The sequence below is a fragment of the Cylas formicarius genome, unplaced genomic scaffold, assembly GCF_029955315.1.
Source record: "Cylas formicarius isolate icCylForm1 unplaced genomic scaffold, icCylForm1.1 PGA_scaffold_5__7_contigs__length_24384050, whole genome shotgun sequence".
Classification (NCBI taxonomy): Eukaryota; Metazoa; Arthropoda; class Insecta; order Coleoptera; family Brentidae; genus Cylas; species Cylas formicarius.
This window is the reverse complement of record NW_026844341.1, coordinates 17,615,613-17,643,446: the sequence shown is the minus strand read 5'-3', so window position 1 is coordinate 17,643,446 and position 27,834 is coordinate 17,615,613. Positions and strand designations below refer to the sequence as shown.

Here is a 27,834-nt window from a genome sequence, read left to right as displayed (position 1 = left end):
AATTGATGATTTCTTGATGAGCTCGTCGATTTTTTCGAAATATTAAGCCAAAAACTTAGAAGCAAAGGGCTATCTTGAGCATTTTTTCCATTTTGCTGTTTCTTGCCCTATATTTAGTAAAACACAGTTTGGCACAAGTGGTTTTATTTATAAAAATATTTATATTAAATACGCATTTACATTTTAAATAGCTTTATTTTTAAACAACTTGAAATTTGCGTGCCGAAGTTAAACATCTGCCGAGTTGCTGAAATGTTACTATTGCCTAAGAATTCGTTGCTCTTAAAACTTGAAAATTTTGATTTAAACTGAATTCATCTCATAACCGTGCCCTACTCGGAAGAAGAATAAATGCCTATTTAAAAAGGCATTAATGTACTAATTTCATATTATTCTCATATTAATTAATAAAAACCCCTAACGAACCGCAGTTGCAATAAATATGGGTCAATCTTTTAGGCACCTTCAGTCAAAACATCAGCTCACAAGACAGACCAAGTGCCTAGTTTATGTACGAAAAAACAAGAACGCAATCTCTGTTCGAGGTTTTGCCCTTTTGGGTGACCCAGTTCGTTGAGCCCGCCGGGAAGCTCGCCTGTCGTAGGTGTCACGCGACTTATCCGGTGGTCGTGAGACATTTTCTCGCTTGACGGTCGAGCCGGTGTTTATTTTGTTTTCGACACCTCGAGCTCTTCGGGACAAGAACGGCGCGTCCTTCACGTCGTTTATTAAATTTCGCGGACCTACTACGCGGACCGCAGGCCGGAAACGAAATGGCATTTTCTCTCGCGCCCCCAAAACTCGTCGCCGGAAATTCGACATCTCGTTAGCCGGGATACGGGACAATTTAGTTTTCCCATTTTTTCACACAACAAATGGGCGTTTGTCTTAAAAGATTTCTACTCGGTTTCCGGCTCGGAGGACGCCGAACCTGGCCCGATCGTCACATATTTGTTGTCGATCTTGACCGATCGCACGAGCGACGCTTGCGAATTAATCCTGCGTTTCCTGCTCCAGATAAATCCTGCGTGTGTCACCGGCTCAAGGTCAAGCGTTGTTTATGTAATTATGATATAACGACCTCTAGCGGTCGCGGGTATTTTTTTCACACGCCCTCCGCGGGTTTCTCATTCGCCGTCGTCCTTTGACTGTCCGGAATTTTAATCGACTAGCAATATATGCAAAATGGCGAAAAATCGAAAACAGCTCGTCGCACTTCGCGCCCTACGGGATATCTTGGAAGTAGCCAGATTTATTCTAGATATGATTTTGTGCTCTGTGATATTATTGTAACCTAAACTAACCAATTTGTATTATCCATGCCGTAATGAAAAAAAAATAACTTACATAAAACCGCATCAACAGTTTAATCTATAATGATAATGCATGAAATTGATTTCGAATAGGCCAGGGGACGTCATTGGACGGACGTAACTGTCCGCTCGGTTGCAGTTTTTGAGATCCCAACGTAATGAGGCCGATCCGAAAGGGGCTTAAAGTCAATTATTTCTGTCTTATATCGCAAGCCATGCAGCCTAATTCAATCTGGATTATTCTTTAAATTTGGCAGCAAATGCAACTAGCGTCAATCGCTCGTGTGTGAGTGTGGGGAGGGAAGAAAGCTCAGGGAAGAAAGCTCACCCCCCCCTCCCGGCGCCACCAAAAACCCGACGCTTAAGGGATCATCTGGCGCAATAACACTGAACAAATTGGCTGCGTCACAGATTAACTATACTCAGATGCGAATGTACGCTTTGAAGAACTCCGTGGTGCTAGGCTTATCATTAACGTTCAGTGGAAATACAGAGAGTTATCAAAAAGAAAAAAGGGGGGGTGTGGGAAAAACTTGCCCCAAATTTTTTATTTGTCGAATTCTCGTAATTTGGTACTGCATTTTTCTCGAAAAAGGTGTGTTAAAGCGAGGTGCGACAAGGGTAACTTATTTACGTAGAAAACTTAAGATTTTCAAATTTTGCAGTCCAAAAATTTGGGGCAAGTTTGTCCCACGCGTCCCCTCTATTACCCACCCCTGAAGACAATCCATTACTAAGTTTTGGTTTGTCAAACAGAGCCTAAAAAGTTTAGTAACCGTACCAAATTTTATTTAAAAATATTTACGTGTTTCGAAAATACAAAACCTCTTCAAATTTAGCACCCTGTATGTTAAAAACTAAGACGTCTTGGACCCTAATTTATATGAACTTTCCAACTCTTCCGATTTTTTAATTTAAACTTTCCGCCATGTATAACAAAAAACCGTCAAACTATTCTGCTTTGCTACACATAACAAATAACTGAAGTAAATTTTTCCTTTAAAACCAAAAAACAAAAATCGGTACTCAAAAATTAGAACCACGGAACTTCACAAATTTCGAAACACTCCCTAACGTTCGCATCTGTCTAAACCATGGGGTTGCGATTTCTCGCCGACGGGGGCGACACGGCGCAGGACCATGGAGAGGATTACGATGGAAGTCCTACGAGAATCCGTAGAAAGACAATAGCCGAAGCAGAGCCTTTCGAACGCGCGTACGAAGGTATGACGGAAAAACTTTACGAATACCAAGGGTGCGCGGGTAGGATTCACGGTATTAGGGACAACCTGAGGGAGAGATACCGCGTCTGGAAGGAGACGAACCCTCAGGGAGTGGCGAGCTGGTTCAAGAACAAATTCTACCACCAAGATGCCCAGTACGAAGATTATTCCCATATATTCAGGTGAGGCAGTAACTGATAGTAATATTCATTAAATTATTGCTTTAACGGTATAATAACGGGGCCATGGATTAATTAGTCAATTAATATGAAACCATTCCAAGTAATAAAGGTAATTTACAAAAAATCCAACAATACTATAATTAATTTATTTAATTCTATAACCATCTCGGGTTATTATAGCAATTTATCAATTTCCTACCATAATACTACGGAGGCGCTTGGTTCAATTAATCTTGATAACATCTTAATGGGCTATAACTTTTTTAGAGATATCAAGGAATACAAAAAAAAACAAAATGTAGGGTTAGTAGCCAAGTTTTTTTCAAAATAAATAAGAACTAAAAGTTCAGATTTTCACGAAATTATATATTTAGACATGACAATTGTTTCGACAACACCGTGTCTTATCAAATGTCACATTCATACGACGTATTAGGATTGTATGAAGCACATCCAGTTTCCTCTATTACTAGAGTATGGAGACGGGTATTTCTCAGTTTTGAAGGAATATAATAAGGCATTCAAATTTCGTAAAACTCAAAAACTAAGTGCAGAACAATGTCAAAGGAGGATGCAGTTTTGTTTGGATTTTTTGAATAGACATAATGAGAATAATAATTTTTTGAAAAACATTTTATGGACTGATGAAAATTCGTTCACTGCAAAGAAAGGGTTGTAATAGACAAAATACGCGATATTGGACTTTAAATAATCCTAGGCAAATACACGAAATAAAAATCCAGCGGTACCAATCAATTAATGTATTTTGCGTCCGATAGTTATTGATCAAAAGTTAACTTTAGATCATTATTTGCAACTCTTAGAGCACCAAATAGAACAATATATAGAAGATTTACAGCTAAATATATCAGCGCTGATTATATGGCAGCCAGACGGTGCCCCTCCTCACAATGTTGTGAAAGTTAAAATTTTTCTTAAAATAGAATATCCTTTCAAAAATCACTTGCACAGAACTCCTTGTAATAATGTCGTGGAACTTCAGCAAAGGATTTCAATTAAGAGACAATCCAGAAACGTTAAAAAAAGCAAGACATCATAAAAGTAAAGTGTATGAGAAAAGTGTTCAGGAAAAGGGTGGTCACATACATTAGTATTTTGAATAGTTATAGAATTTTTTACTTCACTGTGTCTTGTCTTTTTTAGTGTTTTTATTCCACTTTTTAAAGTGTTTTACATGACTGTAATCTGTTAAAAACAATTTTAACTATTTTAACCCCCTTAGCATATAACCCCCGCTATCAACGCTTGATATTCGGCAAGTAGGGTTACAGTCTGCTATTGGTAAACTTCTTTCGCATGTTCTTTACTATACTTTTAATATATTCCCTAAGCAGTACTAAGTAGTACCTCTTCAAAACTCCTGGATTCGTCCTGCGTCGATGTTTGTTGAGTCGAACTAGGTACCGTTTCGCCAATCATCCTGTTGCCTTTTTCAGAATTTAACTGAAACTGGCTCGCATTTTCCCATATTGGTGACAGGTGAAAACCTGAGTTGCGGTTAAGATTGATAGGTTGCTTATCGATTTCTATAGATTCTCGGATTTTTCTTTGATAAAAGAATTGATTACGGGCTCGGATTTTTAAGAGCTTTTAATACAAAGATACAAAGAACCAAAGAGCAAGAACCCAAGAACCAAAAGCTAAACATATATATATATATATATATATATATATATATATATATATATATATATATATATATATATATATATATATATATATATATATATATATATATATATATATATATATATATATATATATATATATATATATATATATATATATATATATATATATATATATATATATATATATATATATATATATATATATATATATATATATATATATATATATATATATATATATAGAGAAGGTCTAAGAAAAAACAAAATATAAACTATATATATATATATATATATATATATATATATATATATATATATATATATATATATATATATATATATATATATATATATGTGTGAATTTTTATTGAATGTAGTTTCTTGGACCGTCGCGTGTATATTTTCTTCAATTTCTCTTGGGTATTCGGTCTCTCGAAAACAATATATGTGATTCTTCTAAATATTTATTAACGTTTCGATCGTAATTTTGTTCTTTTTCAAAATATTCTTATTTTGTATAGGTGACATATATAACAATTAATGACATTTGACGTTCTGTTGATATATTAAAAATAAAAATAATTTGTCAGCGAATATTTTATACGGATTGGAATGGCATGCAAAACAGGTACGGATGTTTTTTATTATTTTTTATTATATTGGATAATTTAATTTTGTTAGTTTAAAATTGAATTGATATTTTGTTAAGGCTTTTAGAATCGGTTTTGTAATTAATTGAATTTTTGTTTTTTTTGGATTTCTATACCTTCATAAAGTTCTCTTTTTTTGTTGTTAGGTGTTTAGGTGTTTAAAAGAATCACATTAATTGTTTTCGAGAGACTGAATACCCAAGAGAAATTGAAGAATATATATATATATATATATATATATATATATATATATATATATATATATATATATATATATATATATATATATATATATATATATATATATATATATATGTTATTATCGATTCCATTGCAGGCGCAAAACGCGAAGGGAGTTGACGCGGGTGTCGGCCGCCGTCATGGGCATAGAATTCTCGTACGCCGCCGAAACGGCTTTCGTGTCTCCCACCCTGCTGAAGATCGGCATAGAGCACAAACATATGACGTTGGTGTGGGCATTGTCGCCCCTCATAGGTTTCTTTCTCACCCCGGTGCTGGGATCGCTCAGCGACAGGTGTCCCTTGAGGGTTGGCAGACGTAGGCCCTTCATATTCGCCATGTCCGTGGGCGTACTCCTAGGATTGGTGCTGGTACCCAACGGCGAAGGTATGGGGTACGGGATGGGAGACCCCAAGCCGCCCGATTTTAAGGACGCGGTGGCGGCTCATCGCACTTCTGCTCGCGGAGAGGAGTACAACGTCAGCGACGTCATGCCTTACAACAACACGCACCCGTGGGGGGTGGCGTTTACTGTCATAGGCACGGTTTTGCTAGACTTCGACGCCGACGCGTGCCAAAGCCCCGCCAGGGCTTACCTTCTCGACGTCACCGTCTCAGGTAGGTAATCGTAAAATTATCATTGCATTAAACATTTTGTGTCCCACTTTTAAATTCCAGACGACCACGCGAAAGGGCTGAGCACGTTCACGGTGATGGCGGGTCTGGGCGGCTTCCTGGGTTACGCCATGGGTGGCGTTAACTGGGACGCCACGTACTTGGGTAAACCGCCGCGAGATGGCGTCCGACCGGGCCCGATTTTATTCAATTTCAGGCCGGATGCTCGGCGGCCATGTGAAAGCCGTGTTCACGCTTACGACACTCATATTCGTCGTTTGCGTGGCGTACACGATCACCAGCTTCAAGGAGATGCCATTGCACGTGATAGAATTAAGGGCGGAGCTCGAGCCTGGCGGCTACACGAACTACTGCGAGAGAGGTGACATGGCGACGCGAACCTACGGGGCCGTCGACGACGCGCAGCAAGAACCGCTACCACCTCCGCCATCTAGCGGACGCAGAAAAAGTATCCTCCCGGATCCGGAAGCGTCGTTGGTCCTGTACCTACGCAGCATCGTTTACATGCCGTTTTCGATACGGATGCTGTGTCTTACCAACCTCTTCTGTTGGATGGCCCACGTCTGTTACTCGCTGTACTTTACGGACTTCGTGGGAGAAGCCGTGTTCAATGGGAACCCTACGGTGAGCGACAGAAATTCGAGCATGAACGTTTCATTATTTGTTGTTTGCCGGATATTCCAGGCCACGGAAGGTACAGTCGACAGGGAACTCTACGAGGAGGGGGTGCGATTCGGCTGCTGGGGGATGTCGATGTACTCCCTGTCTTGCGCATGCTATTCGCTAGTCATCGAGAGACTGATCTCCAGATTTAAGTGAGTAGACTGTTTAATTGGTGCGTTATAAGAGTAGATAAAACCAAGTTCTGAAGGTCCAGAAGGCACGTCATTCCGTCTAAAATCTTGCAGTATCAACTAATACAGGTCTAATGTTCTTTTTACCTTCGAAAATAGACGAAATCGAATTTTTCGCAAGTATCTACGCTAGTATAAAAATTTTATATCTCAGTAACGGTAAGTCCTTGGTACAGAAATGATCAGTGTCGAAAAAAAAATTTTTTTGTCTATCTGTTCTCCATTCTCGTCTTTTGTTTTTTTCCGAAATAACTTTGTAACCGTTTGATCTACGAAATTGAGATTTGCCTCCTTTTAATTAAGAATCGTCTTTAGAAGGGCCTACGAAAAAGATCATTTTTCAAAAACCGTTTACGAGACCAAAAAAATTCTTCAACAAAAATACGCAGAAGATTTGGCTCCATAAACTTTTATCCTTGACAATTTTTAAAAAATGTACAGGGTAAATTAAAAAAAAAACCTGAAACACTTTGATTCAGATTCAGATGTTAGTGTCTTTTACGTTACGATATAGCCCGTATGCACTACATATACCACTACATATACAAGGCGTTCCCGATATTCCGTGTTATATAACAAATGTATTAATTTGCAGATATCAACTTCAAATTTAGCAGAGAAGTAAAGGTCCATGCCCAAAATTAAACAGTAGATAGTGGGTACAATCAAATTTTACCAATTATTTAACAAAAAAAAATTTTTTTGGTTATTTTGGCTACCAGAAAAATATATTTTCCTCCAGCACCATTCACCTGATTTTGAGACCATGACACGCGGGAGACCCGAAGCTATAACTTTTGCTTAATGCATTCTGTCGATTAAATACCAGGCGTTTTTTGGTTATGGACAAAAATTTAAAAGACCTTGAAAATTGTTCTTTTCGGTAGCAAATTATTAACCGTTAATCAAAAACCGTAACAAATATAGCTAATCGGTTCGAACAGTGTGATAGGCCGAATAAAGACATCACACAAGCTGAAAAAATCCTTATGAAAATCGCTATTCTTTGCGCTTAGTCTAGACGCAATGACGTCATTGATTATTACACCGTACTGCGTAGTTTCAGAAAACAATATTTTCTTTAAAATTTGCTCTATTGGAAAAATTCTTGGACAAGGAAAGGTGGGAGATCCAGGGCTATAACTTCTATTTCCGATTCTTTTTCGATTACGTACAGAGTGTGTCGATTATAGGCAAAAAGTCCCTGAACATTGCCGTTTTGTGTATGAATTATTAGCTATAAATGAAAAACTATAAAACATGGGATAATCTGTATCGTTAATTTGTGTTGAAACCCTCAGGTTTCTTCAATTATACAGGGCTCGCGAGATATTTGAAAAAATATCATTCGACAACGCAAATATTTGTACAAATTTTAATATTTATCAAAGTTTTTTTTTTCCGTTTTTCATCTTTTTTTTGGACATTGCTATTAAACACGATAAGTGCCCGAAATTTGAAGCTATCGACTTCGAATTTGGCACACGTACGTGACGGAACCTATTGAAATTGGGGGGGCTGGGGGTCGGGAAGTATTTTCAAAAAATTGAAAACTGTGTTTGCAAGGGTCTAAGGAAAAGATCATTTCTCAAAAACCGTTTATGGAACCGAAAAAATTCTCGAACGAGAACACGCAGAAGATTTGGCCCCACAAACTTCTATTCCTGATAATTTTTAAAAAATGTATGGGGTGCACCGCAAATTAAAAAAATAAATAAAAAATGGCTCCTCCTATTATTGAAAATTGACGATAACTAAAGAACTGTGTTTCAGATATCAGTTTATTTTACATGACAATAAAGCTCGTATACATGCTAAAACTGTTGTATTCAAGCTTTTCACCTATTTTAAAGGATGTTCGCAATATTCCGTGCATTATTAAAAAATGTAATAAGTGCCCTAAATTTCTAGTTATCTATTTCAGACTTGGCAGAAAGATAGAAGTCCACACTTACATTTAAAGTGATGAAACTGGGCTCCATCAAAAATCGAGAAGTATTTTTTGAAAATATTTGAAAAAATTTTTTGGGAGATTTTGGCTTCCACAAAAAAAATATCTTATCAAAAACTGTTTACTCTATCGGCAAAATTCTTAAACCAAAAACGCGGATGGATGGACATTTTTTGGATTATATACAAGGTTTTTCAATTATGGACCAAAGACTATGAAAATTGTTCCATTCGTCACGCGATTTTAGATTGTTTTTTGGACATTGCTATGAAACACAAGTGTCCGAAATTTGAAGCAATTATTCATATTTGGCACATATATGCAGCTTTGCCCAGTGACGGAACCTATTGAAAATAGGGGGGCTGGGTGGTCGACAAGTATTCTAAAAAAATTAAAAATCGCGTATGCAAAAAACATCATTTTTCAAAAACCGTTTACAAGACCAAAAAAATTCTTGACGCAGAAGATACGGCTCCATAAACTTTTATTCTTGACAATTTTCCAAAAATATACAGGGTGCGCAGCAACTTCAACAAAATGAAAAATGGGTTCTCCTAATATTGAAAATTAAAAGACTATCATTCAGATCTCAGTTTCTTTTATATTGCGATATAGCCCGCAGAGACAGCAAAAACTTTTGTATTTAATGTTTTCACCTATTATACAGGGTGTTCCCTCAATCTAGATGCGATGACGTCATTTACTATTACTACGTACTGCATGGTTTCAGAAAACAGGTATTTTCTCGAAAACCACTTACCCTATTAGAAAAAATCATATCCTAAGAAACGTGGGAGATCCAGGGCTATAGCCTCTATTTCGAACATTGTTGGAATTACATACAGGGTACGTCGTTTGTGGGCAAAAAATTCTAATAGATCCTAGAGATTTCCGCTTTTACGGATGAATTATTGAAAAAGAATGAAAAACTTTTAAAGATGTGATAATCTGATATGACCAGTGTCGTACACTGTGTCGAGAGAGAGAGTTTAATGTTTTGTCTATAATACAGAGATATTTGAAAAAATATAATTTTATATTTCAATTACCAGTACAAATTTTAATATTTACCGAAGTTTGCGGTAACTTTGAAGATCGACGAGATGTGAAGGACACTTTATACAGGGTGTATTCACAATAAAATTATATCTATTTTGCCAAAGTTCCATAGCGGTCCGCAGGAGCACGATAGAAAAACAATGTCCTTCTAGGACAAGAATCCGCGAAGCGCCTTCTTTTTAAAATAAAAAGCTGATTCGCGCTACTTGCGTCGAACTTGTCCCGCCCAGCTACGATTTTTCGGAATCAATCTTGTATATTATGCATTCTAAATAATGTTTCAGCCGGGTCTTGACAACGCCCTAACACTACTGGTCTTAGTTCCGATCACTCCCATTTTGTTTTCAGTCACGCCCTTCAGGATAATTAAGAGATGCGGCACACAAAATTCTTATAACCATTAAATTACCAACAATATCAATAGCGTGAGAGTTTTTCCAGAGCGAAAAGAGTGTACGTCGGCGGCCTGCTGGTCTACTCCTCGGGAATGGGGCTCATGGCCCTGACCAAGAACAAAATCGGCGTCATATTGTTCAGCTGGACGGCGGGAGTGATGTACTCGACCCTGTTCACCATGCCGTACCTCATAGTGGCGCACTACCACGCCAAGGGAACGGTAAGCGTCTCTGCTCCACCACCGGTATAATTACCTCGCCTTAATCAGTTCGAGGTGACCAGCGAGGGGGAGGAGAAGGTCTCCGCCCAAATAAGAGGCATCGGAACGGACGTGGCCCTGGTTTCCAGCATGGTTTTCTTAGCCCAATTTGTGCTCTCGATGTGTATGGGCACCATAGTCAGCGCGTCGGGCACCACCACGGCCGTCGTCGCCGTCGCTAGCATTCTGGCACTGTTCGGTGCGGTTTCAGCGAGCCAGGTCGTGTATTTGGATCTATGAACCTCCCCGTGAATATCTTTGCCGTTGTATAATTAAGTATATATAATAATAATTATCATAAATTGCCTTGATTGTTGTATATTGCTATGTACAAATATGCAGTAGAGAAGAGGCCGAGTCTAGGAAAAGCTACTTCACATAATCTCTCAAATATTTAAATTTAAAACTAAATAGGAAGTTATAAGTACATTGCTAAATTAATTATAGTATAATGGATAAATGAAAATAAAAAGAATAACTTTAAAAATCAAATTATTTGAGAAGTTAGCAGTTCCAACCTGAAATATTTTTTTAAGAATTTAATTACTGAATCGGGTATACTATTAAAAATTACGACAGCGTTATAAGAAAATGATCCGCGGAACAAAGATCAACGATATCGTGGCAGTGAGAGTGTGTGGGGGTGCCATAAAGCCACTGATTGAACATTACTGAACGAAACTAAATTTTTAGCCAGATAATTTTCTGGATTGTATGACCTATATATTTTTTAAGCTACCCCGTAAAATTTTAGTACGTACGACGCAATAAGCAACATTTTAAAAAATATCTTTTCGTCATTTCTCGGTTAACCGTGCATTCGACTGTTGCGGGTTGTGTTTGCGTTACGTGAAATTGCGAAGACTTAAAGGTGAGTGTTCTCACGAGTACAGTATGAGAATTTCATGATGGTTTCGTTGTACTGGCCAAAATACCAAAGTACCAAATGATCTATTTATTGATCCCAATACCCAAGGAATTTGGTTAAATATTAGTGTGTTCTCCCTTTGAACTATTTTAAACGTTGTTGCTTGTTGAAAGTCGGAGCTACCGTCGAGTGTCTCTGCCCTTCAGAATATTGTTGTTTCTTGCACTGTCGCGTGTCTCTGCCCTTCAGTGCCGGTGTGATTATTTGCGGAAGGATACTTCGCGTGTCTCTGCCCTTAGTATCCATTGCACGATCGGAATGATCAGGACTAGAGAATGAAAGAGGTACTATGTGTGTCCTGCTCTTAGTACCAATCTAAACTCAGTTCCAGATTTTATGCAAGATATATCTGTTATCTGTGATGTCTGGTGATATTAAGTAATATTAAGTTTGCTTCATGAATCTTAATAATCCTTGTAACTCAGAATATTTTTTTAGTTTCAGATGCGAACCATGTCACCTCGTTGATGGCCTGTTGACCGTTCGTTTAGACCCCAAAAAAAACTTATGTTAATATATGTATTATACATTTTCAACTTAAAATTTTATTATTCTGGTAACCTCATCCTACAGGATTTTGTGGGAAATCCTATCAAATTTACGCAAGCCGAAAATAAATCTGCAACAACTGTTTTGAATTTTTTGCAATCTATATTTAATAATACTATCAAACCATAGTTTATAATCGAAAGGACGAGTGATTGAGCTAAAAGTTTCCGTAAACTTAAATTAAGGATAGTTCTATGCCTGTATAAATGACGCAAAACCAAGTAAGACTTTTTCACCACCAAAGATACATATTCCACGAATCTAAGTCTACAATCAAATATAACAATTCACAATTTTCAAACGTTCACCATTACTTAATAAATACATTTGGGATACTTGTTCAATGTTAGGTTTAGGAGAAACGAACATTACACTGCTTTTTTTAGAATTAAGTTGAATATTATGCCTAGAAGAATATAGAAATAAGTTATGCAAATCTAAATTGATATAAATTGAAACAATATTAAATAATTTAGAATCTAAGGAGTAAAATAGCTGAGGGTCATCAGCAAATGAATGCAAATTCAAATATTCGATGAATGTATAAATATCAGAAATATAAATTAGGTCCGAGGACAGAATCTTGCGGTACACGTGATGAAAAAGGAAGAAGGTAACTCTCTATATCTGTTAGTTAAGTAGTTTTTTGAAAAATCATCGAAGCCGTAGTAACTCAATTTGGCGCACATAAGTTTATGGTCAAGCCGATCGAAGGCTTTAGAGTAATCTAAAGATATATGGCGCGTGTGTTTTTTCTAACCATTTCGCGTGAATTCATTCGGCTCTGATACTTATAAATGGGAGCGTTAACGCGCCATTATTAAACTTTATTGCTATTTAATAGATTTTATTACTCCCAACGCAAACTGGTTATATCCGATCGCGTTCAATTGATATATCAGCCCGGCGAAAGCTTTACACGAATTTAGTCGCCATTTCCATTCGAAAATTAGGTGTTAGTAAGTATGGACAAGTAAACTATGGTGCGTGTAACACCCACGCGTCACCGCAGTCACGGACCATAAAAGCGAGCGAAAACAAAAATCTCAAATGCTTACATGCGACATTTCACTGACCATCGTGTTTGTCGTACGCCGAACAGATCCTGATGACGATGTCAGATCCGGCCCATGCGACGGCGTGCTTCACGTTTCTCGTATTTTCGTCGGACTTGAGCATCACTAAATCACTCGCAGACGATTAAGTTGAAGCAATAATGCGCAGACTGCGATATCTCGGACCGCGGGTACGATTGGTATCGACTCGCCTTAATTAATTAATGATAGAGAAGCGTATGTGTGAAAAATTTCGTGCGGGAATCAATTGCCCGGCATGGGAAATACTGAATCGGGAAGTTAAAAATACAATTTGGCAGATTCGCCGTCGACCAGTCTACGTACTTTTTAAGATATTCGACTTGACACCGTTCCAAATTTGCCAATATACTGGAAAAAGCCACAAGGGTTTAAAAATTTCTCCTTTAAATTGTTCCGCTTTCTTTTTCATTTATGCTTTTTGAAAAGAAAATAATCAGTTCCACATGTTCTATGACGTCAACTCTACGCCGTTTGAACCATTAAAATCGCACAAATTTTTATACCGGTTCACAACATAGTATTTGCTCCTGATCTCTAATATGTTACTAAATACTTATTCATTTGCGGTGCTTTAAATTAATTCATATAACCACAGAGCATAAAATAATTAGGCGAAAAACACAGACAATAGAACCTGGACATTATAAAGCCGGTAGAGGGAGAAAAGTTTATCTATGCATCATAACCTCAATGCATTTCTAGTTTGTACCCCAATAACTTTTACATTAATTTGGAAAATGGGTAAACGGCAGCAGACCGACATCAAAACCTTATTCGAGCCAAATAAGCTGGTAAAAGTGTGCGCCCCCATGGTACGCTACAGCAAACTTCAGTTTAGGAACCTCGTAAAAAAGTACGATTGCGATCTCGTTTTTACGCCGATGATACTAGCCGATTCATTTTGCAAAAGTGCCAAAGCGCGGAGCAACGAATTTACGACGAACCTGCTCGACACGCCTTTAGTGGCGCAGTTTGCGGCCAACACCATACATGATTTTGTTGGAGCGAGTTACCTAATTTCACCCTATTGCGATGGGGTGGATCTAAACTGCGGGTGCCCTCAGGGATGGGCGCGAGAGCAGGAGCTCGGTTGCCAAATGCTGAGGAATCCTCAGAGTATTTACGCACTCATCAGGGAATGTAGAAACCAAATTTGCAAACCTTTTAGTGTGAGCGTAAAAATGAGGTTGCTTAAAGATCTCAAAAAGTCTGTAGAAATTTGTCGGCAGTTGGAGAGATGCGGGGCGAGTTTCTTATCGGTTCACGCGCGGACTCCCGAGTGTAGTGTGGGTCCGATAGATAAACATGGGCTCCGGGCGGTTGTGGAAAGTGTTGAAATACCTGTTATTGGTAATGGAGGTGTTGGGAGTTTGGAAAATTGTATTGAGTTGCAAGAATGCGCGAAAGTTGCCGGAGTAATGGTGGCTAACGGAATTTTAGCAAATCCCACGCTGTTCTCAGGGACCAACGTAACTCCTATGCGGTGTGTGCAAGATTGGTTGGATATTTGTTATAATAGTACTTTGGGTGTGCAAGAGTATGAAAAACTGTGTGGCAGTGAACAATTAAGTGGCGGTATAATTTCCGAGCGACCTTTTAACCTAACTTTTCAGTGTTTTCATCACCATCTAGTGTTTATGTTGGAAAAAGTGTTGAACCGGAAGCAAAAACGAATTTTTAACAATTTGAAATCATTTGCGGACGTGCAAAGTTTCCTAGAAAGTTCGTTCAGTATCAAATCGAGACTTTTTAATAGGGAGGATTTTTTAAAATCTGTTTTGTTAGATTCCGACTACGCAAGTAGGGACGTTGTTTACAGGGATTTATTGCCCCCTGTTAACGACGCCCATATTAATGGATTTTACCACAATATCAATTACAATGGAAAGTATTTTACAGACAAAATTTCAAATGAATGCGACTGGTCCGCTATTTTTATAGAAAATGGCTAATACATATAGGCAAATAACATGTAAATTTGGCGTAATATATTGATTCCAAAGGCGACATCTATTATTGCTTGTGTAAAATAAATATACTTTTTTTCAGCCGACATCTAGTATCGGTGACACACACAAACAATAACATTTTGGTTTAAATCCTTTAAAAATTTCTTGCATTAGTGCCGAGCTATAGATGGCGACACCAGACCTGTCGCTACGCGACAAATAAAAGCACAAAGTGCGACACACATAAAGATAGCTTATATATAGCAGCGTACGTCGCAGTCTCTATTTACAAAACGGTTAGTAAAAACAAACTAGTTTCGCGGTACGTGCGTAGTTTTATTTGCACCCGACTGCTTCCAGCACCCGCACATATTATGCGTCTGTTCCGGGGCTTCTTGAACAATGCCAAGCATAACCTAAAAAACAACCCGGTGCAAGAAACGTCCAAGCAGCTGGCAATTGAAATAAACAGTAACGTGTTTGCGACGATTTCATTCGAAAAGGTCGACGAAAACACGTACGACCTTGTTCACACAACTATTCCAGAGGAACTACGGGGACGGGGGCTGGGACACATTTTTGCAGAGGTTCGGCTAAAACACTAAAATAAAACGGACGTAGTATAATATAACTTAGCGGCTACATTTTAAAAAACGCGTCTAAATTTATGTCTGAATTATTGATTAGTAAATGTTCAAATCAATTGTCGTTTGCACAGATCACTTGTTCTTCTTTTCACGTATCCCGTTGGGTGCACAGATCACAAAAAGTTTAGTGTCCGTTCATTTGTTCAATTTTATTGACGGACCACAGAACAGATTACGCGTTAAGTTCCAAGCGTTTCCGCGCGTTTGCCCCAAATAAAACCAAACATTTGCTTACTTGCAGAGAATATTCGACCATCTCGCGGGCAACGGCCGCAAAATTAAGCTCACCTGCGAGTTTCTGCAGGAGTATTTCGTTAAAAACCGGGTCAAATACTCGGGTCTCATAATCGAAGATTTCGAGACTCGCGCGGCCCCATAATGAGCGACGAAAAATCGATAATACTCTACCACTTCCGACACAAATTTTACAATCTCATGCTGAACGTGTGCAAAGAAGCCATGGCGCGTCACTCGACCGACGTATCGTTTCGCTTGTACCACGCTCTCGGCCTCTTCCTCACGAACCGCCTCGAAGAGGGCGTGCACGACTTGGAAGCGGTCCGCGAAGAGAACGGCGTGAAGCTGGCGTCCACGATCGCCCTCGTCTACGGGCACCAGACCCTGGGCGTGCCCAACCAGGAGCTCTACTCCAAACTGGACACGCAGATGAAGGAGCTTCGCAAAACTGCCGACGCGGACGACTATTTCCATTCTGCGTTCGTTCTCCTCGTCCTCGGCAAACCGGATAAGGCGCTCGACTATGTGGAGAGGGCGCTGGCGTCGAAGGGCGGGGCCGAATACCTCGCGCTCAAGGGCTGGTTGCTGCTAACTCTGAAGACGGCCGGCGACAACGCGAAAACCGTCTTCCACAACGCGCTTCAGCTGGACGGCAACCACGTGACATCCGTCGTCGGTTACAGTGAGTGTCTTCTTCGCGCGGGCGACACCCAGGGGGCGCTCGACGTCGTCAATCGCGCATTGGTACGCCGGGACACCCATCTACTTCTTCTTCAAAAAATCAAAATTCACTTCGCGCGGCGCGATTGGGATCAATGCTTGCACATATGCGCAAAAGTGAACGTCGCCGACGGCGACGTCGTCTACGCGAGTTTGCACGAGGCTTTGATCGCTCTGTGCGGGGCGTCGCCTTTGCGCAAAGACCTGGTGCGGAAGCATTTTGAACTGCTTGAGAGGTGGGAGCCGAGCAACCATCGTTTGGTACTGGAGACAGCCGCCGTTGTGGCAAAACTATGCTGCGGAGACGAGGCCGTGCTCCACGAGACAACCAAAGCTCTCGAGGACGTCGTTCGGCGGCACTCCGACGACGCCGACGTCGTCGTGGAACTGGGTCGTCAGAAGATGGCGCTCGATCGGCCGAAGGAGGCGTCCAGACTGTTCAAATCGGCGACAAGGATAGACGAGAGCTGCTTCGAAGCGCTGCTGGGGTTGGCCTTTTGCGAGTGGCGCGAAAACGGCCTCAGTGAACAGCTCCGACAGCAAGTGCATTACCTGCAAGGGTTTAAAGAGGCAGAGGAGTCGCCGCGGCTTCTGCTTCTCCGCGCCAGAACGAACCCGGAGAATGCCGTCGTACACCTGGAGCGCGCGTCCGCTCTCAAAGTCCAAACCCTGGAAGCGTTTTACTACTCGGACACCTATCTTCTAAACCTCGATCCGGATTTGGTGCTCGACGTAGCCAAGGAGTACCTGAAGCTCGTTCCGGGCGAAAAACAGGACAAAGCCTGCGCTGTGCTGGAGGCGCTGGACGTCGTCGTCAAAGCGTGTCCCGGCTTGGTGGAGGCTCGCAGCACTTTGGCCAGGGTTCATCATTTTCGAGGAGACGACGGCGCGGCGCTAAGCGTCCTCGAGGGAAAATTCGACGTTTTGCCCGGTGACGGAATACTCCTGATGGCCCAGATACAAGCGAAACGTGGCGAATTCGATCGCGCCTCCCAAACGCTCGAGGCGTGCGTGAGCCGCGATTTTGGAGTACGCGAGAGCCCCGTGTATCACTATGTCACGGCGTTGATTGATAAATATGCGGGAAACTACGCGGACTGCATCAAAGCTCTGACGACGGCGTTGAACTTGGTCGAGGGAGACGTCGCCCTGGTGGAGAAGGCGTCCATCTACGTCGAGCTGATAGATACGCTCAACGTCATCGGGCAGCAGGAGCAAGCGAACCAGGTCTTGGAAAAAGCGACGGAAGATTTGAAAGGAACCGCCGAGGAGGCGTCGATCCTCCTTCTAAGCGCCGACAACCTGGTGGCGCGAAAGGATATCCAGGGCGCGTTGGACTTGCTCAATGACATGGGCCGCAGAGAGGCGAAGATCAAAATGGCGGACATACTATTGAAGTATAGAAGAGACAAATACGCTTTCGTGCAGGTGTATCGTGACCTGGTGGACGAGGACCCCAGCGCGGAGTCGTACTTGATGTTGGGCGACGCCTACATGACAATCCTTGAACCGGACGATGCGTTGTTAAACTACGAGATGGCGCTAAAAGAGAACCCGAATGACGCCACCTTGGCCGGTAAGATGGGCGGGGCGCTGGTCGACGCGCACTATTTCGCGAGGGCCGTGGAGTACTACAAGAAGGCCATCAAGGGTACCGGCGATAGGGAACTGAAGTTGCAGCTGGCCGAGTTGTATTACAACCTAAAGGAGTACGAGAAAGGCGAGCTGCTGCTGCTCGACGAGTTGGAGGCGGAAAAGATGGACGCCGACCTCGAGGAGTTGGGATACCTGCGGTACAAGTCGAAAGTGTTGTACGCGCTAGCGCGGATGCAGGAGAAGTCGGGCAATTTGTTTTACGCGGAGAAGACCCTGAAGGAGGCCATGGAGAACCAGACGCGCGTCAAGAAACGATTGGCCATCGAACGGAACGGTGAGTAAGGGTCTGAAGGGGGAGGAACTGTAACAATTGCGAATCAAATCATTTATTTATTAAAACACGTATATTACAAAAATATAGAATGTCAGAAAATCAACGAATTTATTATATTCAACTATTCAACGTTTTAACATATTGGAAAAATATTTAAGTGGTATGGAAGTAATCTTAATAAGAGTAAATTTTGCATTATTTTCCAGAAAATGTGACATAAATAGACGGTTTATGCGTCTCATCTGTTGATGATGGTTGGATAAAAACAAAACTTTAACAAATCTGTTTGTGTTTCCTTTTTAAATTGCCTGGTCCGCCTGTTTGTAGCCGTCCCCGATGCCGAAATTGCCCTCCTGGTGGATATCGCTCTGAAGCTAGCGGACACCGCTATATCCCTAAAGAACCACGAACAGGCGGTCAACTACTACAAAGAAAGCCTGACCGTCTCCCCCAACAACATCTCGATTCTCGTCGCCCTCGCCAGGCAATACATGCAGGTACGAACGCCGCCTTTGCACCCACTCCCGCTTACCACGCCCCGTTTCAGATGAACTACTTGGAACTGTGCCAGCAGACGTGCGCGAGCGTCCTCAGGATCGACGCGGACAACGAGGCCGCTTCCGTCATGATGGCGGATATCGCGTTCCGCAAGGTAAAAACTTCTCGTTGGGCAGGAGACATCGCGCGGGTTTAGGTTCACTCCAAATTCTTTAAGGTCGACTTCGACATGGCGCTGTTTCACTTCACGCAGCTGATCGGCAAACAGCCGACGAATTGGGAGGCTTTGGTCCGTCTCTTGGAAATCTCCCGGCGACTGGGCACCATCGCTGACGGCGAAGAACACCTAGACGCCGCCGAGAAACGCTGCGCTGTTCCGTCGAAGGAGCCGGGATTGATTTACTGCAGGGCATACTTCGAGTGGCACTCTGGTAACCTGAACGCCGCCCTCAAAGACTTTAACCAGGTCAGACAGGACGGGGACTTTGGGAGACGCGCCCTCGTCAACATGATCGAGATATGTCTGAATCCGGACGACGAAACCCTGGCCGAGCAGTTCATGGACAGCGACGACATCGAGTACAGAGACTCGAGGACGTTGGCGCTAAAAACTGGTAGTTGTAGACGACGCCCAGGTTTGCGATCAACCTTACACGCGACTCGTTCCAGCGGACAGACTCATAAAAGAACTGAAGCAAAGATCGGAATCGAATGCGGAGCATCTACTGCAGTGCCGCGTGTTGGCAAACTTCCGCCTCCTGGCGACAAAGGAAAAGTTCAACATCGAACGCGCCCTAGAGGATTTCGTGGCCATTGCGTCACACGCCAAGGAGAACGTCGGCGCCATATTGGGAATGTCCACCGCCTACACGTTGCTGAAACAAGGGCAGAGGGCGCGGAACCAGCTGAAGCGGGTGGTGAAGACGACGTGGACCTTCGAAGACGCGGAGTACCTGGAACGGTGCTGGCTTCTCCTCGCCGACCACTACATCCAGTCGGGCAAGTTGGAGGCTGCGCATGATCTGGTGACCAAGGTCGTCGACCACAACAAGGCGTGCACCAAGGCTTACGAGTACCTAGGGTTCATCGCGGAGAAGGAGCACGGCTTCAAGGAGGCGGCGACCAATTACCAGAGGGCGTGGAAGACGGGAGGCGGTTCGAACCCGGGGGTCGGCTACAAGTTGGCCTATTGCCTGATGAAGGGCAAAAGGTATCCGGACGCGATCGACGCCGTTTACGAGGTGCTCAAGGTCAGCCCCGATTATCCCAACATCAAAAAGGACATCCTCGACAAGTGCATGAACAATTTGCGGGTTTAATTTGTGCCGGGTGGTGACAATAAATATATTTAAAGTTAATTTTGACGTTTGGATCTTAGTACTTGTTTCTTTTCAACCAATTAACGACCGAGTCCAGGTGCTTTTGCTTCCAATTGATCCGCACCTTCATCTGGTCGACCGACGTCTGCAGAACGGTCGATACCGACTTCAAGTCGTTCTGATGCAACTTGTAGAACGTCGTCAACTGCAAAACGCTTTTCCTGACCGGCTTTTACTTATGTTTCGTACTCACGTCCTCGAGGTCGATCTCGGTGGACAACTGCGACACGAAGTCGTGGAAGATGGCGCTAAACACCGGATAAACGTCCTCGTAGGTGTCGTAGATCCTGTCCCAGTTGAGCCGGAGGAATTGAAATCCGGTCCTCACCCCTACCGGGTGGCTGATGGACTTCCACACGTATTGGACGCTCTCGAGCGTCATGTTGCCGACGAGGGAGTACTCCAGGTACCTATTGATTAGCCACGGGTCGTATGTGCATCCTAGACTTAAGTACGCAGTCTGGAGGTCGTTGGGGGACATCGACCTCGAAAGCGTGCGGTTCCACAAGAAGTCCCATTCGGCCGGACCGCCCGACTTGATGGCGGAACACTGCACGGTAAACCTGTAGTCGACGTTGATCCTAAAACAAAACACCTCGGGACATCTGACGGGACATAGCGTATATCCTAGGGTTATACTGTTTCGCTTAAGGGAGATCCTTAAGACGTCTCAAGGATATACGATGTTACTAATTGGAACGTCCACAGTATATCAGATACGTATGTCCGTACGATGTTTGTAAGGATAATGAGGATATCCAGTTATACTAGTTGAGACGTCGTTAGTATATACCTTCTTATATAGATATGCCAGTGGGCCTTACTTAGTTATTAGGTTATTTCCAACAGTCTATGAGAAATACTGGAAAAGTAATGTCCAGTAGCAGTACGACAACAAAATTGTGTATATATATTTTTTTCTATTGTAGATATGATAAAACTGTAGGTACATAATATGGCAAAAATATAGAACAACCTGACCTAAGCTATCTTAAATATAGAGCAAGATACTATATCTTGAACTTAACTCTAAAAGAATAACTAATATTTGACAAGTTTTCTGTCATTCTTTGATGACAGCAGCTCTTTTCAGCCAAGCAGCTATTGAATCGTCACATTCTTTGTGATGTGTTTTCCTTCTTATTCGTATCTGAAAATATTGTAGTTTTGAGAAAGACAGGTTTCATATATATCTGTACATTATGAAACAAAAATAAAAAGGACGAGACTGGTATCTTATATGTTTAAAAAACAGATTTAAAAAATCCCTACATCCCCCTTTTACATAAAGGCTTGATTTGACGCTTGCAAGCAGCCGCTGCCATTTTGAGACAAGACAGCGATCGTAATACATATACATCTGACCGGGTAATAGTAAAGATTTTGTTATCTTCTGAGGAGTGTCCTCAATAAAAACGTCTGCCGTTATTAATATGTTTTTAAGACTATAACGACTAATATATATCAATGGCAGATCTGGTCAAATACTTTCAGAATTTTAATTTTTTGAGCATTTTCAAAACTGTCTGCCATAATGTTAACCGCATGCTAATGGTCTGCCATTATTATTTTTCGCTAATGATAACAATATATTTTAAGATTTCAAAACGGCAGCCGTGGTCAAATATATTTAAAATTCGCCAAAAATCAATAACTGTCTCACCTGCGCAGCACCTGGGTCCACCGCTTTGGGCTTAGTGGGTCCCCACATCGTGTATAATATAGTATAGTATATAGTATATTATAGTATAGTATAGTATAGTATAGTAGTATAGTATAGTATAGTAGTATAGTATATTATAGTAGTATAGTATAGTATAGTATAGTATAGTTGGTACATTGAGGCCCCCTATAGGGGCCTCAATATACAAAAACCCAGGTCTGGTCAAATACAGGCAGGTAGCCGCCCACTGGCTCTTAGACTATTATACCGCGAACAAAAACAAGGCTGAAAAGACGAGACTACACAAACCTAAAACACCACAAATCTAAAAAACTAAGTATTTTCCTTCTCAGTTATTTCTATTCTAATGTTCCCATTATGGCGCAAGGGGATATCCTCAAGAAATCTATATCGCATATCGTACATCTATATGGTATATCGTGTACAATAAACCCTAGCTATCTAATCAGAGGATATCCCTGGGATGTATTTTACAGTATATCCTTAGTATATATGCTACCGTATATCCTAAGAATATGCTCCACATGTCCCGGGAAGTGCGACTTAAATGGGACATTGACTGGGGATGTTGTGTGCTATCTGGGACGTCTGATCGAGTGAGTGCGGAGTCGAAAATTACTCACGGATTGTCTTGGTCGGGATCAGACATGTTCATCCACTCGTAGAAGTGGCCACGGGCCCAACGGGTGCACGTCGAGTGCCTCAGTCTGCAGGCAGACGTCACGATCAATAATCTGAGCAGCTTTTCGTTTTGGGTGTCAAAGGTTCGCTCCCTGGTACCGAGCTCGTCGAACATGGGCCTGATCAACTTCAAGATGAAGTTGTCGTAGAGGCCGAGGTACTCGTAGTTGCTGATAATCACTCTAGAACGAGCAGAATTTTACCTCGACACGTCCGAACGGCCATCCGTTTACCTCAGTTCCTCCATGTTTCTCAATGCGCTGTACCAGGGGATGTAGTTGGCCTCCGCAATAGTCAAGTACTTGACCAATTCGAACGCTACCGTATAGTTGATGACTCCAGCGTTGGCCAGTTGAAAAGCGTCGTCGATGAGGTGACCCCTGTTAGAAACCGGGATCTTGTTGGGGTTCCTGCGCAGCTGGTAGATGAGCAGCTTCCAGTTATGAATATCGTAATTAACCCTAAAGAAGCCCGTCTCGTCGATATTGAAAAGGAGCCACGTGTCGTTGTCGGAGTCGGGAAGGCTGAGCTCCGTCTCCCTGACGTTCTCCAGCCAGATGCTTCTGACCACGTTGTCGTTTCTGGTTGCGTAGGTGATCGGAACGAACCAGAGAGCGTCGGAGGTGGAGTTAATGTCTTCCGTCATCTTGGTCTGGTTAATTTTAACTGTCTTTGTGGCGTAGTCCCTGGTGGCCGTCACGATGGGGTACCCGCTCTGCGACGTCCAAGAGTTCATTAACGCTTTGACGGTGACGTTCTCGGGGATGATGCTCTGGTTGTGCGCTCTGCTGTTGAACAGCACCCACAGGTCGTCCTGGTTGGTAGACTTGTACGAGCTGGAGTAAAATTGAGTTAGAGACGACTATAAGCGTGGGCGAAGTTACTCACAACTTCTTCAAGTAGTTGTGGAGACCCTGCTTAAAAACTTCCTTAGTAAGGGTGTGGTTAAGCATTTTGAGTACGCTGCTGCCTTTTTGGTACACTATTGTGTCGAAGATCTGCTCGATCTGAGCCGTGGTTGTTATATCGGACTCAATGCTGTGAGTAGATTTGAGGCTGTCGAAATACAGCGTCTTGTAGGCATCGCGCAGCTGAAGTGTGCTGTACACGTGCCACCGCGGTCTGAGCTGGAAGTAGCGGTATAGTGCGAATGCGTAGATCAAATACTATACGTACGCTGTTGAGCACTACTTCCGCCATGAAGGTGCCGAAGCCTTCATTTAGCCACAAATCGGACCACCACTCCATGGTCAGCAAATTACCGAACCATTGGTGGGCCAACTCGTGGGCGATCTTGGCGAAAATCAAACTCTTGGTCTTCATGCTACGCGACGAGGGGTCGAACAAGAACGTGGACTTCCTAAACGATATCAGACCCCAGTTCTCCATGGCTTCTTTGCCAAAACTGGGTATGGCGAGCATGTCGAGCTTTGGAAGGGGGTATTTGATACCGAAGTAATTCTCCAGGAAGGGTAAGATCTCCTGAGCAGATTCAAGGGCGTATCGAGCTTTGGGCAGGTCGTCTCTCGGAGCCCACACCTTGAGCACAGGTCCGGCTGTCGTATTGGCCGACAAACTCTCGAAATCGCTCACGGTGAAGGCCACCAGGTAAGTGGACATAGGAGGCGATGCTTCAAAGTGGTCCCATACCCAGCCGGTTTCGTTCCTGCAACGAGCTAGATGAGGAAGAGGTCGTGACGGGAGGTCAAGGTTTACATCGGTTCGGTATCCTTTAGCGGCATGTTGGAGAGGGCAGTCATAGTGGAGCGTCTCGCGACGCTGATCTCGAAGGAGGCCTTGAAGGAGGGCTCGTCGAAACAAGGGAATACGCTGCGAGCGTAGACCGACTCAAAGTGAGTGGTGGCGAGCCATCTGCAACGAGGAGTTGAGACGAGATAGCAGGGCCCGGGAATACCCACCTGACGTTACCGGCGGTGTCGACGTAGCTCGTTCTGTAGAGCCCGACCAAGTTGTTGAGGATCTCGCCGGAGAACTTGGCGTGGACCTTGTAAACTTCTCCTGCGTACAGCTTGTCCCGAAGGACGATGGTGATTTTGAAGTTCTGCGTGTCCCGAAGGATCTCCTCGATACCCAACGGCACTAGGTCTTCTTCGGTAACCACCTCGGTGGAAGATTCCGTGGTGAGGGGCAGTTCCGTAGTTGTGGCGTCGGTCTGGATGACGTCGTCTTCTGCGGATGTGATCGCCTCTCTCCTGGTGACATTGTGGAGGCTCCTCAACTTCACCGCGCTCACCTTCACGTCCGTATCGGTAATTTTGAGGTCGTCAACATGCAGGACGATCTTGTCCGTGGACGTGGTGCAGTTGACGAGGATAGTCACTTGCCCGGTGAACGAGAAGTTGTTTTTCGAGTCTTCGTCTAGCACGGGGTGAATTTTTAAGCGGTAGCGGATGGGGTGGACGTGCTTGGGTAGCCTGAGCTCTTCCTCAGGGACTTTTTCGTTGAGCGTTTCATTGAGAAGTTGTTCGATGTCGTTGGCCGCTTCGCGCTGAAGCTGCACACGCGTAAGAATTGGGTCGATTATTTAGTACGCCCTGTACGCGGTCGAAATTTCGTTAAACGTGCGCGAAATGCGGCGCGAAGGTCCGCGTTGTATTTGTGGGTCAATGCGAATAAATAAATTAATAGGATCTAATTATCAATTTGCATATTTACTCCATCTCGAGCGTCGATGTCGGTTTTGGCGCGTTTTTAAGTGGATGGGCTCGAGATTTATTTTATTTTGTTTTAAGTTCCGAGCTATGAATCAAATTTTATGAGACGACTCGAGAAATTAATTTTTGAAAGTTCGTGGTCGGCTCGTTGCTAGAATTTAAAAATGGAGGGACAAATTTAAATTTTATACGTCAGTTCAGTTTTAATGTTGGAAATTAATGTTTTTTTTTTCAGTTAGGTTTCATAACGGTTTATCCATTTATGCTTTTGTTTTAAACAAAACTTTTTTAGGTATTCTAATGATATTATTCGTACATTCAAAAAACTCACCTAATTCGGGGACAAATTGTAAATATAATATTGATACCATGTAGTCTTGAATTTCTTTGTTCTCTCTCTCTCTCTCTCTCTCTCTCTCTCTCTCTCTCTCTCTCTCTCTCTCTTTCTTAATTGATATTATGTAGCCTTCAATTTATTTGTTCTTCTTTATCATTCTAAATGATCTACTTGTTGCTTATCATAATTTTTGTTTTATTTTGTTCATTGCTATAAATTTTTACTTATTATCCCTAATGATTCTTAATAAGTTTTGCTTCATATTCCCCGTTAATAAATAAAAAAATTTTCTTTATTTGGTTCGTTTCAATTAAATTTTGTAAATTATTAAATTTGTTGATTTTTGTTCTGTAATTATGTAGATATAATGCCAAATTTTATAGTACAACTTTCCACTGGTTTTTATGGTTAGCAAAATTGTAAAAATAAAGGATTACCAAAAATTTAATAAAATATTTTTTAATCACTCTCCTGGCATGTTTTTTTTTTAATAATTTTTTTTTATATAAAACTTAAAAATCGATTTACAAACTTCAATTTTATACGTCACTTCAATTTGTTAATGTTTATTATTAAATTAGTTTAGGTTCGTACAAGTTTATCTATATATTGGTATCTTTTTAATTAAATATAACTTTAAACAACAATTGATTAAAACTTTAAACAAAGCTTTAACAAGTAAGTAAAAAAAAATTGAGACAAACAGTAATTTTTAAATTAATGAGTATTATTCATGTAATCATGTGCTTATGGATACTCCTTTTTTAATTAATACTAGTCCTTTATGTTTTCTCGAATTTCTTTGGTTTTGCAGTATTATTTTAATTATATTTTAAGTATTAATATCTGTTTTTTTTTTGCTAATTACCATGAACAATGAATGACATTATTCTTAACTCTCTTTTGTTTTTGTTTTGAGTAAAAAAATTTAATACATATTTCAAAAAAACAAATAAAAATAAATGAAGAAAATGAAATTTCAGAAATGCTTTATATTTTAAAATGTTTCCAGTAATATTTTCATGTTTGGTTTATACGAACTAAGTTGAACAATTTTGTATGTTTCTTTTCTGACTCCGTTAAGTCTGTAATAAGTCTAAAATAAGGGGGATGTAATTGATTTTTTATTTAAATTATTTTTTGAATATTTTTCAACAAATCAGTAACGTTTTTTATTGTATTTCTTAATAATAATTATTGAAAGCATTTTTCCGATCCACGAAAATAGGAGACGACGTTTCGACCATCAGCTTACCATTCTCAGCTTAGTGTTAGGTCCGTAGTAGTACATCAGCACTATGACGACGGCCAGCGAGAGCAGGGCCAGCACCACGAAGGCTATAGCCTTTTTCGTCGTGACGAAACAACCCCCGTTCCTGCTATACTTGAGGCCGTCGTTTATCGCGTCTTCCGATAAAAAGTCCGCGCGACTTGGGTAGTTCTTGTTGCCGTTCATCGTGGTATTTTTTGTCGCACACTTACTCAAAAATGACACTCACGGTGACCGCGGCGAAGCTCGCATGATCAATTAACGACAGTAAAGAGCGTTGAACTGGTTTTCGGAAATTTCGTCCCGAGAATTATGTGCGAAAAAAATAAAATAAATCTTTTCGGCTTCCTCACTCGCCGCAAGATTCTACCTGGCGATCGGTTCCACGTGACTTTTGCGGTTACGCAATCCTCATTGAAACATTATAGCGGGTTTAATTGAACGATCGCCCTTGGGGTCTCCTCTGAAGAGCTACGTCGACGGATGAATGGGTTCCATACGGTACACGGCGGCAACAAAAAAAAAACATCCCGTAGGTTTTACGTCGGAACGACGTTTAACGAATTCGCGTTGTACAATTTACTGCAATTTATGTTATAATAATAATAATAATAATAAATTGCGTTTATTGTTGTATATGGATATAAACAAATATACAGTAGAGAAGAGGCGAAGTCTAGCAAAAGCTACTTCACTTAATCTCTTAAATGTTTAAATTGAAAACTAAAAAAATTTCATCATTTCACGAATAGTACGTGTTAATCAAGGTGCATAGGTTTTGGTGATCTTAGAAACGACAAAAGGAGCGTGTTTATCAAACAAAGAAGTTATGAAGAAA

General features: G+C 41.6%; 5 protein-coding genes across 10 annotated transcripts in view; 3 read left to right on the top strand and 2 right to left on the bottom strand.

Moving 5' to 3' along the window:
* LOC132702168 (synaptic vesicle glycoprotein 2B-like) overlaps window positions 1-13,120 on the bottom strand; it is a 33,731-nt gene extending 20,611 nt beyond the window's left edge. The window contains exon 1 of one of the 2 annotated variants that reach the window (XM_060670640.1): window positions 12,969-13,120. In XM_060670640.1, the coding sequence (XP_060526623.1) occupies window positions 12,969-13,071 (103 nt within the window). In that variant the 5' untranslated portion in view covers window positions 13,072-13,120. Of the gene's footprint in view, window positions 1-12,950 lie in introns of both variants that reach the window. The other variant, XM_060670643.1, reaches the window with a different exon arrangement.
* LOC132702086 (proton-associated sugar transporter A) lies at window positions 2,517-11,840 on the top strand. 4 transcript variants are annotated; one of them, XM_060670507.1, is made up of 8 exons: window positions 2,517-2,718; window positions 5,358-5,878; window positions 5,939-6,040; window positions 6,093-6,520; window positions 6,581-6,711; window positions 10,202-10,376; window positions 10,425-10,691; window positions 11,782-11,840. In XM_060670507.1, exons 1-7 carry the CDS (start codon window positions 2,540-2,542, stop codon window positions 10,653-10,655), a joined length of 1,767 nt encoding a protein of 588 aa, XP_060526490.1. In that variant the 5' UTR covers window positions 2,517-2,539; the 3' UTR covers window positions 10,656-10,691; window positions 11,782-11,840. The 4 variants fall into 4 exon arrangements, with proteins under 4 accessions (XP_060526490.1, XP_060526487.1, XP_060526491.1 ...); XM_060670504.1 differs by having other exon boundaries at window positions 10,425-10,634; window positions 11,782-11,839; XM_060670508.1 differs by having other exon boundaries at window positions 10,425-10,663; window positions 11,782-11,836.
* Window positions 13,121-13,726: 606 nt separating the features above from the next.
* LOC132702415 (tRNA-dihydrouridine(20a/20b) synthase [NAD(P)+]-like) lies at window positions 13,727-15,964 on the top strand. The gene is made up of 3 exons (XM_060671007.1): window positions 13,727-14,564; window positions 15,299-15,525; window positions 15,827-15,964. Exons 1-3 carry the CDS (start codon window positions 13,727-13,729, stop codon window positions 15,962-15,964), a joined length of 1,203 nt encoding a protein of 400 aa, XP_060526990.1.
* LOC132701742 (tetratricopeptide repeat protein 21B-like) lies at window positions 15,137-20,289 on the top strand. 2 transcript variants are annotated; one of them, XM_060669897.1, is made up of 7 exons: window positions 15,137-15,234; window positions 15,299-15,525; window positions 15,827-18,472; window positions 18,800-18,969; window positions 19,020-19,124; window positions 19,188-19,584; window positions 19,640-20,289. In XM_060669897.1, exons 3-7 carry the CDS (start codon window positions 15,964-15,966, stop codon window positions 20,287-20,289), a joined length of 3,831 nt encoding a protein of 1,276 aa, XP_060525880.1. In that variant the 5' UTR covers window positions 15,137-15,234; window positions 15,299-15,525; window positions 15,827-15,963. The 2 variants fall into 2 exon arrangements, with proteins under 2 accessions (XP_060525880.1, XP_060525879.1); XM_060669896.1 differs by having other exon boundaries at window positions 19,167-19,584.
* A 55-nt stretch (window positions 20,290-20,344) lies between these two features.
* On the bottom strand, window positions 20,345-27,447 carry LOC132701743 (aminopeptidase N-like). The gene is made up of 9 exons (XM_060669898.1): window positions 26,982-27,447; window positions 24,634-25,229; window positions 24,431-24,586; window positions 23,891-24,380; window positions 23,603-23,841; window positions 22,948-23,550; window positions 22,657-22,896; window positions 20,543-20,930; window positions 20,345-20,494 (listed from the first exon to the last, which is right to left on the bottom strand). Exons 1-9 carry the CDS (start codon window positions 27,180-27,182, stop codon window positions 20,345-20,347), a joined length of 3,063 nt encoding a protein of 1,020 aa, XP_060525881.1. The 5' UTR covers window positions 27,183-27,447.
* Window positions 27,448-27,834: the final 387 nt, after the last annotated feature.

Coding starts and splice junctions, on each gene's coding strand:
- LOC132702086 (XM_060670504.1), top strand. CDS start 2,540: ATGACGGAAAAACTTTACGAATACCAAGGGTGCGCGGGTAGGATTCAC. Junction 2,719..5,357: donor GATTATTCCCATATATTCAG/GTGAGGCAGTAA, acceptor ATTCCATTGCAG/GCGCAAAACGCGAAGGGAGT. Junction 5,879..5,938: donor TCTCGACGTCACCGTCTCAG/GTAGGTAATCGT, acceptor TTTAAATTCCAG/ACGACCACGCGAAAGGGCTG.
- LOC132702415 (XM_060671007.1), top strand. CDS start 13,727: ATGGGTAAACGGCAGCAGACCGACATCAAAACCTTATTCGAGCCAAAT. Junction 14,565..15,298: donor CAGTGAACAATTAAGTGGCG/GTATAATTTCCG, acceptor GACTGCTTCCAG/CACCCGCACATATTATGCGT. Junction 15,526..15,826: donor TGGGACACATTTTTGCAGAG/GTTCGGCTAAAA, acceptor GCTTACTTGCAG/AGAATATTCGACCATCTCGC.
- LOC132701742 (XM_060669896.1), top strand. CDS start 15,964: ATGAGCGACGAAAAATCGATAATACTCTACCACTTCCGACACAAATTT. Junction 18,473..18,799: donor ATTGGCCATCGAACGGAACG/GTGAGTAAGGGT, acceptor GCCTGTTTGTAG/CCGTCCCCGATGCCGAAATT. Junction 19,125..19,166: donor CGGATATCGCGTTCCGCAAG/GTAAAAACTTCT, acceptor GCGCGGGTTTAG/GTTCACTCCAAATTCTTTAA.
- LOC132701743 (XM_060669898.1), bottom strand. CDS start 27,182: ATGAACGGCAACAAGAACTACCCAAGTCGCGCGGACTTTTTATCGGAA. Junction 24,381..24,430: donor CTAAAGGATACCGAACCGAT/GTAAACCTTGAC, acceptor AGCTCGTTGCAG/GAACGAAACCGGCTGGGTAT. Junction 20,931..22,656: donor GATCCCGACCAAGACAATCC/GTGAGTAATTTT, acceptor GTTTTGTTTTAG/GATCAACGTCGACTACAGGT.